We start from the raw sequence: 12867 nt of genomic DNA on the forward strand, positions 1-12867 counted from the left end.
TTGAATGAAAATAAATGATTACAATTCATGTGACCATTAATCTTTAGTCATTTCTACACGCTTTCCCCTTCTTTTAAAAAGTCAAGCAATTTCAAGACTTTAGCCTTCCTGCGCTCTGCCCAGGAGAATTTTCCAGAACATAGCCTCAGTCCGAGTACAATTTCTCACAAACTTCTTTTCACGGCCCTCCTCTGAATGATGATTTTACGTTTGCACTGAGTGTTTCAACATAGTTATGCTTTGTTGGAATACCTCTTATACATTCCTGTTAATTCAAAGTGTGTGTTTGACAGATATTAACCAGTCGCCCTAAAAATGTAAGATTGTGCAGAGGACTTTCTTGTGGCAAAAAATAAATCACGACATAAATAATCTAGTTAAATAGACACAATTTAAAAAAAACAAAGTCACATAAGCTCTGCTAAAAACACTCGAATAAAATGAAATGACGAGCGGTTAAATGGAAACGGCGCTATCAGGGAGAAGCGACTGGTGAAATGTCAAAGTAATGAGATGGGTGGGCAATTAATCTTGCAAATGTGCCACATGAAAAACTGGAACCTATTTCGACGACTAAACCAACATGCTAACCTCAACTTTGTCTTTATTATTTTCAATGTATTTTGAAAAAACATATTCTTCATCCAGTAAATTGTTACATATGTAGCTATGGTGTGTATCGTTATAATTAGCAAATACAAAAAACAAACAAACAAACAAAAATTAAAAACCCAATTAAAATGCAGCTTTTAAAAATATATTTTTAAAACTCGAACATTAATTTTGTGCACCCACCGCCAACTCATCTGAGCCGTTCCTAGTCAGGAATCCCAAATATATCGAAAAGTGGGAAGTATAATATTATTGACAGTGATGCATAATGATACCGTGATGGCTTGATGATAATACACGCAATACATACAATGTATGAAACTGTAGCTTTGCCAACCAATCGCAGGGCATACATAGACAAACAACCATTTGTGCTCACAATCACAATTAGGGACAATTTAGAGTGTTGCATTAACCTGCTGTGCATGTTTTTGGAATGTGGGAGGAAGCCGGAGTACCCAGAGAAAACCCACGCAGGCACGAGGAGAACATGCAAACTGCAATACAGGAGGCGGACGTGCGAACCAGCCGCCCAACAATTACTACACTTTACTATTTACCGGTACTATAATTAACTATGGTGTACATGAAGTCCATACAATAATATTTGTATGAAATTCATGTTGTAAATAGACTAACGTACTGTAGAGCTTCATTTTTGACTGCCACCTCAATTCAAATTCTAATTCAAATTTGAAAATTGAATTGGAATTCAGGCGCCATGTTAGTCAACTGGTTAGCACGTCGGCCTCACAGTGCAGAGGTGCAGGGTTTGAGTCCAGGCCCTGACCTTCCTATGTGGAGTTTATCTGTTCTCCCTGTGTCTGCGTGGGTTTTCTCCGGGTACTCCGGGTTCCTCTCACATTCTAAAAACATGCATGATAGGTTAATTGATCCCTCTACATTGCCTGTGGGTGGGAATGCTTGTTTATCTATTTGTGCCCTATGATTGGCTGGCAACCAGTTCAGGGTGTAGCCTGGCTACTGTTCAAAGTCACCTGGGGATAGGCTCCAACAACTCGCCCGCGACCCTAGTGAGGATAAGCGGTTTGGAAAAAGAATGGATGAAATTGGAATTCTACAGCTCTTCAGCACACCATGTGTTTCACTCGCTCTTCTCTTGTGTCTTGTGTCTGGTTGACTGAGGTGCACTTACAAAGCCATATTGCACTTTAATAAAGCAATTTGCATCACCGAGAGCCTGTCCTCCACAGTATAATTGTGTACGTCACACAAAGGATAAACAGGCGTTTTATTCAAATGTTGCAATATACTTAACTTGATTATTCAATCACAGGCAGGTAATATTTATCTTTAATTTGCCTCGGCATTACAATGTGCTGCACACTGATATCCTTTTTGTAGCCGGGGTGTGCTTGGCAGCTTTTCCGTGTATATGGCGTGACCAGATATGAGATCCGTGTGCTTTACAGTGCTGCCAGAAAGCCTTCGAAGCCACAATTTTGTGTACACTTTGATGTGCACACAAAGAACCTGCATGGACGGATTATATTTTTGGGGGGGTTATATTTTCTCAAACTAGACAGTAAATACAACAAAACATCAAGGCACTGTTTCTGGTGGTCAGTGTAGAGTTGTGAAGGGGCTAAGAGGAAAAATGATACTCGGAATATAGTGAGACGTGCCGTCACATCCAAATCCCATCTTTATTCTCCCCATGTGCTTTTATTTTGTAGGGTCCTGCTGGTATCAAAGGAGATAAAGGAGAAAGAGTAAGTCTCCCCATGCCAGTCAATCAATGTTAGTTAGAACTAATCCAGTTTTATGAAATGGAAATATTACTTGCTCAGAATCACCAATGATGTCTTCATCTGAATGAATCAATCCCTCTCACCTCTCATTAAAACATTTTTTTCTTCTCCCTTACACTGCCTGCTCCTCATTTAGAGGAAATTGAATCAAGTCAGTGTCCATGCCTCAGATTTGCAGTCGAGAAGCGTGCGTGTTTTTGACGACAGAGTGATCGGAGAGAGGCACACAGTTTACTACCCTGAATCAAACCTTCACCCGACCAATTTCATCTACTTTTACAGTCATTTGTGGCCTACTGCGTTTCATTTACTGGAAGAGAGAAGGTCTCGGCAGGATTTTTTTTTCCCCCCGCTCCTCTATCTGGATTGCAATTTTGCACCTAGTGGGCATCTTCCCAATGATGGAACTCACTTCACAATGATGGGGTGGTGTGTGATCATTTAACAGGGACAAGTTAAAACATTTATTGGAAATTGTCACATGAACTATTTAGCCACGACCATCCGCATCTGTTGCTGGTTTGTAATAAATGTAGCAGACTGCATTTCACACATTTTCTGGGGCCTTTGCACGTGCCCTGCAGACGTTTTCTGGATATGCAGGAATGTTGAGTAACTTTTCGCAAACAAAAGAAAGCACCAAGTTCCTGTTTTGTGCTCTAAATGGAATCCACACCTCAGTGAATTAATCAAGATTTGGATGATAGCCATTAATTGCCCCATTAATTCTTCATCAAATCAAGACATTGAGGTCAATTCTATGAAACTCCCGGGAATAGTTTGGAGAAGGTCTTGTTCTTCTCCTATGTCTTATTATGGAATGCATATTGGATTGATCAGTGGTCCCCAACCAGAGGTCCGCGGACCGGTACTGGGCCACGGGCCATTTGATACCGGGCCTTAGAGTGAGACATACAGGTACCTGCAGCCTGTGAGCATATCTACTCACTCAGACGTGGCAGAAATGTACGTGAATCTAGCTGATCAGAGTCCCCTTTCTAACATTGGCAATAAATGAAAGAAGCAGTAAACCGAAAGTAATAGTAACAAATTGACCAAACGTAAAAGCTAAACGCGCAGCTGATGGTAAGCCATGACTTCTGAAGATGACGCTATTTTGACAAGTGAAGTTCCTCCCCTCGCGGCATCTCCAGAAGTACGTTGAGTAGGAAGCCGTTGTGCATGCTCTGTCGTCAAAAACAAAACGATACAAGAAACCTGTTGAATTATTTGAACGAGTAGCACCCGAGTGATCAAGTGGAAAGCATGAAAAGGCGAACAGTTTGCAAAGCCTGCCCACGTAAACATTAGCAGTTTAGTCGCTAATCACTAGCTGGCATCCTCTGAATGGAAGCAGCAATTAATCGTGTCAGTTTTTGGATCAGTCAAATTTTCAAGTAACGCAGGATGTAGGATTGGACCATTTCTCAGTAATTCACTTATTTGATGTTATTCTACATTTGTTGTACAGTAGAATAGCACTGTTTGAAATAAATGAAAAAAAATCTGTTGATAACATTTTTAACCCTCATACATACATTATTATTCAATGGCATACAAATGTTACAGTACTGATGTAGAATAAAAAATAAATACACGCTATAAAGATAAATTATTTGAACACATTACGCATGTATAAAATTTGTATCTATAGTCTGTGTTTAAATGTGTTTTTCTCCTGTCAGGGCGACGTACCGTCGCAAGCAGCAGTGCGTACTATAGCAAGACAAGTGTGTGAACAAATCATCCAGAGTGAGTAATCAGCAAAATAAAACCCCAGACCTTTTGTTTGGTATGCTTTTACATATGTAATAAGATTCTATGCAATATCAATTTAGCAAATCATTAATGATGACAAATGAATTTACTGTCAGGGAGGTACAGTGGGGCCCCACGATTTGGAGAGGATAGGTATCAAGAAGGCCTGCGATTAGCGAAAACCCCAACATTTCTTGAATAAGCAAGGATTTACGACTGTTTGAGCTCCTGTAATCACGTGACTGATTCCCGCGTGCGTTTGTTTTCGCAGCCATGCTGACAGAATAGAATCTGACGGCTAGCGAGGGATTTACAATGGAGAGCAGTGATTAAAATGAGCGTTTATCCTTCGATATTACATTCAAGCGAGTTCCCTTCTCGCTTTGATGAAAAGGAATTCATGAGACGCATTTGCAAGCTTGACAAGTTGGACAATACAGATCCCTTTCCAGCGCCTGGAGTACTTTTTACAATTATCGCGACGGCAGATGGGAGGGATTACTATGGTGAGTCCTTGAGGGCCATGTGTACTAGACTCGCCTGGCTTAATCTTTGAAACAAGCTGTGCTACTGGCAAGATCAACCAAGTTACCTCAGTGCCAGGGCTGGGCTTACCGGCGACCTCGGAGCCAATGAAGCGGCGGCTCCGTGGCAGGGTGTCTGGATATCATCGCGGGGCATCTCGGCATAGGTATTGAGCAGGCGCACCGGATGGGAAAGCTCGCTCATGGCCTGGCCTTCCCGACGGTGGAGAGCGACCCCCGGCCCAAGGCGCTTTTGGTAGCCAATAGAATGCTTTCCCCTTCTTTTGTCCCCTCTTGTCGTGGCACCCTGATGTACAACAACTGTCTACTATTGTCAAATTGTGGCCTTTCCTCTAGTTAGCGGCAGGTTTTCTACCCTGTCAAAATTTAGTTGTTTTCATTCGGGACACAGTGCATTGTGGGATGTGTGGCGTCAACATCCGTAGCTCTCTAAGCATTTTACACCTCTGGAGGAACCACAAACCTTCCTAATGCCTTCTTGCATCATCATCATTATCATCATCATCATCAACTCTTCCTGTTTGCAGGCCACTTGTCGCGCTACAACTCTATCCTGAACCAGATCCCAGTTCAGTCAACTGCGTCAGTACGTACAGTGCCCGGACCGCCTGGTGAGCCTGGCAGAAGAGGCCCCCCCGGACCTCAGGGAGAGCAAGGGCCATCCGGCAGGCCCGGTTTCCCCGGTTCTAACGGGCAGAGTGGACGGCCAGGAGAGCGAGGTAAGGGACGAAGCGATTTGAGTGACATGCAGACAAAATAGGAATGGCTCTCGTTGAGAAAGGATGACACTTGTCAAGATGGAGACAGACAGGAATGGAATACCTGTCAAGTTCCAAACAAACATGTCCTCTCGCCAAATTGGTTTCAGCCCATTGTCGGTCCTTCAGGTTCTCTCCTGTTTGTGGTGTTATTCTAAATGCATTATTCAATAACCATTCTTTGGATTGATTCTGGGAAATGATCGTATTTCACTTAATTGGTCCATAAATTACATTTTTAGCACAAACAATGTGGTTTTGTTCATTTATCTGCAAGCAATGTTACAATGACACAAGATCAAATGTTTTGTCATTACAATACGGAAGGTCCAATTAACCTAATCTTAATTTGTTGCCATTCATAAAATAGAATAATTACTTTGAATATCAGATCCCACACTGAATCATAAATATGTGAGTAAACTGAGAAAAGAGTGTCATTCTTGCAGCATTTCTGCTTTTGGTGTGGGTTGCCATGACATTTTACCAATGCGAAATGTGTTTTTGCTCCAAAAAGGTTGGGAAACCCTGATCCAGTGGTGTACAATGAAAAATGTGATCTTCCACATAATGTCCCCAGGTCTTGCAGGTGAGAAGGGGGAGAGAGGGAGTCCAGGTGTTGGGTCTCAAGGACCTAGAGGACCTCCAGGCCCACCAGGTGAGACAAACTGTTCCAGGCAGTGTTTGATTGCTATGGATTTGTTTGTGTCTGTGCCCTTTAAATGTTTGCTATATCAACCTGGATTTTAGTATTTTGATAAAGTGATCAGAATCCACACATTCGTATTTTAGGGTTTTATAATGGGTATAAATGTATTATTTGAATGTGTGCAAATGGAATGTCACAAGTGTTTTGATTTAATCCCAATGGCATTCGTACAATTTATTTATATTGACAAAAAAATCTAATCTTATTATTCAGGCTGTAATTTTTTAGTGCCAATGCAGGAATATATTTTGTTCCTGTCAATAGGGGTCTGATGAAAGTTGACCTTCTTTTAGCCATCCAGATCATCCATCTTCACACATTGATTTCATGGGTGACGAAGGATTTGACAGAGGTCTGCATTCTATTTTCCGATCAGAATAGTCTGAACACTGCTCGATTATTCCCCAGGCATGTGGAATACCAAAAGCTTTGAGCTTCTGGAGCTCCTTGTTTTTCTTTGTTCAAAATCATATACTGTGTGTTTCAGTAGTAGAGTTTAAGGAGCTGAGACTGTTTGTACTTTGCCCTCTGATGAAATCTAGAGGCAGCTTGAGGGAGTTTGTTACACTTACACAAAGGACGAGAGCTTCATTTCCTTGTAAGCATTGGGATTTGTCCTCCTCAGCATGGTGATAGCCTTTAGTGTGTATACAGGATCACATTCTTGTGATACCTTATAAAGCTTTTGTGGAAGACAGCTTTAATTCAAAGATGAACAAAGGGGCGTTTGCGTCGTGGTGGGAGTGACCACAGCCGACTTAGTTACCACACCACAATTGTTTGTGTCTGTGTGTTATCCTCCTCACCCCACGTAGTTGTGCCGCAGCCCGGGGGGGGGGGGGGTTGATCAATATAATAAAGATGATGATAATGATGAGATGTTCACTGAATTGATTTCTACAATGATTCAGAGGGTTTGATGCACGCCGTTGTCATATTTATGAATGAAATACGGTGATTTCCAGCACACATATCAGCAGAGCACAAAATCACGTGACACTATCGGCGCCACAACTTAGACCTACTCCTACCTGGTCTACTTTCAGTCACCAAACACCAAACTGACACGTGCGCAGTGTAAAAGAAAAGGCCCTCAGTTCGCCGCAATACCCAGCATAGCGCTCTGCCAAATTCCCAAACCTAGAAAATGACGATGCGCCAGTGTTTACGCTGAGCGTACGTGCGCTGTCTATGAAAGTAGAGCCCACGAGTTCAAATATTGCTTTACCATTGACTGCTGACCAGTGCAGGGGTGTACCCTGCCTCTCACCCTCATCAGGAAGATTGCATGGATGATTTCAGTATGAGGCAACAAACCACAATAATAAACATATTGTTAAATTACACAATTAATACTGCTGTCTCAGTGCCAACCAAACCAGTGCAGTAATGGCAGAATTCAGTCACTGTACTGGATCTCATTAAATTGTGAAAGTGTACCGAGTGAAGTGGCCACTTGGTATGCACTGTCTGTAAGAAGAAAGAAGAGTTCAGTTCATGAGATCAAAGGAAACCTTTTTTGTGCTTATTATTGGAAGCTGATGGTACGTATACTGTGCATACAGCAGATAGAACATAAACGCTTGGAGATAACCAATGGGACGCACTATGTCTTTGTTAACAGTCATGCATTTGTTGTTATTTTACATCATTTTTTTGACAGAATCATGATATGGTCATTGTGTTCTATGGTGCTGTGACACAGGACAAAATGGACTCCGTTAACCTTGTTCAGTAGGCTCCTTCATAAATACTGTATGACAGGGATGTTATTTTTAAGAAATGATGGAGAATGGCTCCAAATGGACCATTTCACATCGCTATATTTATACTGTAGACTTCAACACGCTGAGTCCTGATAGAGTCCATAAAACTAAACCTTCTGGGTAAATGTCTGCTCGTTCCCTGCTCTTTTCCTCCGTGGCTTCCTTGAGGCGGGGTCAACATGGCAGGCGGCTACTGAATTCTTTAGCGTCGCTTTGTTGCAGGAGTAGTCTGAGAAAGATGGCCGTTGAATGACATCATCCACTCTGGATACGACATTTTATTTGTCATTATTTTTTACTTACTCTCTGTACCTGCTCTGATTCTCTTCTCAGGCTTACCAGGTGAGGGGCGCACAGGTAGTCAGGGGCCCCTCGGTCGGCCTGGGAACCCGGGGGCACCAGGGAGGCCGGGCAATCCAGGTTCTCCCGGATCAGCTGGACCACCGGGTTACTGTGACCAAAACTCTTGTTTGGGGTACAATGTTGGAGGTAAGCACACTGGCACACCAGGAAAGTACTTACATCAAGAATGAGCATTGTGGAAGCTCAAGAGTAAAAAAATAATAATAATAATACAATTTTTAAAAAGCTCAATACCCACACTGTTTGCTGAAATAGAAAACAAAAGTGTTTTCTACGTTGCCAAAAGTAAAAGAATTGATTCAGCCCCTTGATGTAACTACAAGATAAAACAAATAAAATAAAATAAAACTAAGTCTTGCTAAATTAACGAATGATAACAACTGAAAAAAGATACCATGCCTGTGTTTTTTAACATTCGAATTGGAATTTCCAAATGCCAGAAGCTGATGATTTTTAGGTTGTCACAATGCACATCAGTCATTCTTGCAAGCGGCATTGCCAAGGAAAACACCATGAATTTTTTTGAATAGCTAATTGCTGCCGTTCCTGCTTTTTCCACCCCATGAGTCCGCTAGATCTCCATCAATCAGTCAATCAGGATCTCAACCAAGGTTGACTCATGTGTTTTTTGTTTTACACCTTCTAAGTAGAGAATGGCAAGAGTTTTTTTTTACACATTCAGTCGACAGAGAAGGTTTTTTGATGTTGATAGGTTTTAGAAAAAACCCCCCACTGTGTTAATTTATATTAGCAGAACAAACAATCCAGCTTTGTCTTATCTTTTTCATTCTCTCAAGTTTTGTGGCTCATCAACATGCAGTTGTAGAGGTCTCAGTGAAACGTGCCATCTCACACAGTCTCATTGAATCGTTTGATTGCAGGAATTGCCTCAAAGGTAGTGCCATCTTTGTCCAGGCCCGTTTCATGAGTTTTTTCTTTTTTTTTAATAAGACGGCTTAAGCAAGATTCAAAAAACAATGTCTGTTGGTTAATTTTCCTTCATTTTTTTCATTTTCATTATAACTTTTGTCAAATTTTGCAGCTACTGCGGATTTTTCTTTCCTCAGCAGAGGCGTCTCAACAATTTTTTTCCACATCTGTAAACTGTTGCATTAACAGTACAGCGCTAACGTGCACAACAACAAATAAATGCTTACTTTATTGCAAAAAATTCAAACGTCTTCACCCAGCATGGCTGGGGAGTGACCACGTGAGTCATTTTAGCTGCTTTTCGAACAACGGACGTGCATTTTTGACCAGTCTCATCTCAACAAAAACCCGCACTTTGTTGACTTTTGTCCCCAAAGAGCCATGTTTAAACTCGTCGTCATTGACAAAAACAATCCTGATTGAAACGGCCTCCAATGATGACAAGGCACATTTTGCCATCACGCTGCCTCGACCAAAAGATGATACTCTAATCGTGCAGCAATCGGCAGAATGTTCTCCGCGTCTGCTCTTCTTTATACTTTGACCCTGTCATCCAGCTCTCTTTGGACTCACTACTGAACATAACTCTCCTGAACATGTTCAGGGTCCAGCATTGCCGACACCAGCACAAAGGGGCCTGATGGTGTCAGGTAGTCACATTTGGCCTCCTGGCAACCCTACGAGACGTGAGATTGGCTGCCCTCACTCTGTTCTTTTCTGTCAGACGCATTGACTGCAAATCTGTTGCAGCAAAGTGCTGACATCTTATTCTGTCATCTTCTTGGGATGCCCACTCTCTGACATCAACTGTTAGGTGGAACCTGGCCTTCATAGTACTCTATGAGGGTTCACTCCAAACAATGCCGCAACATGCCCCATTGCGCGAGCCATGGTGCTGCCAATCAGGTGCCCGAATGGGGTACCAGAAGCACAAAACGCCAGTGAAAGGCAACTGCAAAATCTGCTGGTTGGAATTAACAGAGATGATTTGGCAGATTGTTCACGCGAGTGGGCCACAAACTCGGCAGCTGCTGCTCATCCCACAAAAGCATGTACGGTGCAGATTTGGCACAATTTAATTGGGAAATAAAAAGGCCTTCCATTTCTTGTTTTGACGAAGACATCATCAAACAGTGCCAACATCGATGTCCTTAATTGATGTGTTTTGGTTGAAATTTATTTGGATTATTTTTGTTGATACTTTCTTCAGTGAGTTTTGTGTTTTTTGTCAGCTGTAAAATCAAATTATCAAAATAATTAATGCATTTTAATAATATATGAGTTTTACTTTTGAATTGAACTACTGAATTAGTTGTGTACAATTGAGAGGCACCTGTATTTAGGAATCTAATTGATTCAGACAGCTTCAAATGATTTCCCCCCGATATAATCTCATCTCAGCCATAGTCAGAGTTGAAACAAAAACTATTTTCCCAACACACAATGTCCTCGTGTTATAATATTTCTAAGCATAATACATTTTGAATGAATGATATTTATTCAGTCAGACAAGTCAAAATGTTCAACTTTTAATAATTCATACAGACATATCAACCTCCTATTTCCAGCTAATTTGAGGAGTGGAAGGCAGCTGCTCCATTTTGTAAAAAAAAATTATATTAAACGCGACAATGTCGACGGGCGGCAGCACCTTCACACTTTGTTATTGTTCTCATAAAACACTCAGACAATGCACACTAATCTGGCTTTTAGAATTGTCGCGCTGACAAGTTTATGTATTCGACGACTGTCTGAGTGCGTGGTTTGGTAAACAAACCCCAACGCGGATAAAAGGCAGATTTGAATATTGATAGTGATGAAGCGGCTGCATGTCTGATGGGCCTGCTTCACAGCAAAGCTATCGCACCTCTAACAGCTTTTGACACCTGGGTCGTCCTGATCGTCTTCCCGAAAGTTATTCAGTCGCTTCATTTTCGTCATAAAAGACTCGAATGTTGACAGTCTGAATCGTTTGGGGATCAAATGTGACATCCCTGCAAAATAGACTCCGGCATTTGTTTGTTGCTTGTATGTCATATATCATGTTTGTCTCCATAGTTCTACGTATCTTCAACTAACAACCTTGAAGATTGTGTTTAGACAAATATGTAAAGCAATTTCACGTGTACTGGCACTGGGTTGTCAAACTCACTTTTGTCTAGTTCCGGATTCCCGCAGAGGGCCATTATACCTCTGAAATGATACAAATGTTAAATCTTATATTACTATAAACAGTACAGACAACGACTGATGGCGAACGAGTTTTAAAATCAGATGTCAAGGACAGTCGTTCAAGAGTTTTTGGTCGACATTTTAGCAAGTGAAATTAGTGACGCTGATGCACAAGATTAGCTTCCGCGAGCCGCATAAAATGAAGGGACTGGGCTCTGCCACCTGTGTCTTGAGTTTGACACCTGTGGCTTAGCATTTATCTTCTTAATAAACTATACTGCACATGTAAGTTATGTAACTGTAGGTTTAGTTTTTTTCCATATCATGATACCATTCCATACCCACAGACAAGTGCTTTACACAGGTTCGTATTTTTTTTATGAACGTAAATTGTATCATACATGTGCAATATATCGCTCATTTATACTCAAATATTGACTGCACATGTAAGTAAACCAAGTTAAATAAAATTTTAAAAAGTAAAGAATTAGACATTAACCCTTTCAGCGACAGTGGTGACTACAGTGAACAGCTTACCAGGTTATCAGGTTACAGGTGATCATTATTTGTGCATGATATTTCGTTCTTCTGGTGTTTTCTCACAGTTCAACACTAATCGTTTCCACTGTCAGAACTTGAGAACTCTGCAATCTGTGCCAATGCAGTTTGAGAGTTTGAACCATCTGGTGTCTTTGGGTGCCTTTGTGACATGAGGTAACGTCTCTTTTCCTTCTTCCCTCTGCTCTTCTTCATCCTCCACCACTCAAGTTCAACGGGACTATGGGAATGATTACTGAGGAGCGTTCTCCAGCTGTCCTCCTGTCCTTCCTTTGCGTCCTGTTGATTCAAAGACTTTCTCAAGAACATCCATCCTTCTTTGTGATGGAGATTTGCAAGCATTTAAAACTTCATTCCTGCAGGAGTGTTTGTTTGTTTGTTTGTTTGTTTTGGTGACAGAATCGCTTCATATTTGCACATTGTGGATTTTTTAAAAACAAAACAAAAAAGAAAAAAAGAAAAAGGGGGGTATTACAAAAAAAAAAAAAATCAAATTCAGCCTTGTTTTCCGGCGCCATATTTTGACAATCTCTGAGGCAACCCTGGATTATAGTTTCCCCAAAACAGACCATAATGCTGCTATTATGCGCACACAATGATTCAGTGCCGCAGCCTCTTCAAATCTCTTTAGCGCTAATCTGGTTTTTCAAGCCCACTAGCAAAGGATGACTTCTTTCTTGCATGTTGGCTGCTTTACACAGTTTGCCGGCAGAACCCCCTTGAATTTGGGCCGAGTGTTGTCACTATTTCAACCTCTGCATGCTCCTCACGTTGTTTCAAAGCTTCCCTTCTCAAGGTGGTGGCATGGCAGCAGCATTTTTTTGATCCACCCACCCCTGAATCCCAGGACCATGCGACCCCCTCCCCCAAAACAAACAACCCCCCCCCCACCCCCGCACCCCCAAAAGCAGAACAATTGATCAG

At 41.6% G+C, this 12867-nt stretch overlaps 1 protein-coding gene across 1 annotated transcript in view; it reads left to right on the forward strand.

Annotated features, from left to right (window-relative positions):
• col14a1a (collagen, type XIV, alpha 1a) overlaps nt 1–12315 on the forward strand; it is a 97510-nt gene extending 85195 nt beyond the window's left edge. The window contains exons 43-48 of the mRNA XM_086114138.1: nt 2310–2345; nt 4070–4136; nt 5215–5406; nt 6026–6103; nt 8254–8409; nt 12154–12315. Of these exons, the coding sequence (XP_085970264.1) occupies nt 2310–2345; nt 4070–4136; nt 5215–5406; nt 6026–6103; nt 8254–8409; nt 12154–12182 (558 nt within the window). The 3' untranslated portion in view covers nt 12183–12315. The remainder of the gene's footprint in view (nt 1–2309; nt 2346–4069; nt 4137–5214; nt 5407–6025; nt 6104–8253; nt 8410–12153) is intronic.
• The last annotated feature ends 552 nt before the right edge of the window (nt 12316–12867 follow it).

This window comes from Hippocampus guttulatus, chromosome 6 (assembly GCF_054856545.1).
Source record: "Hippocampus guttulatus isolate MCC_2025c chromosome 6, RoL_Hgut_1.0, whole genome shotgun sequence".
NCBI classification, from domain to species: Eukaryota; Metazoa; Chordata; class Actinopteri; order Syngnathiformes; family Syngnathidae; genus Hippocampus; species Hippocampus guttulatus.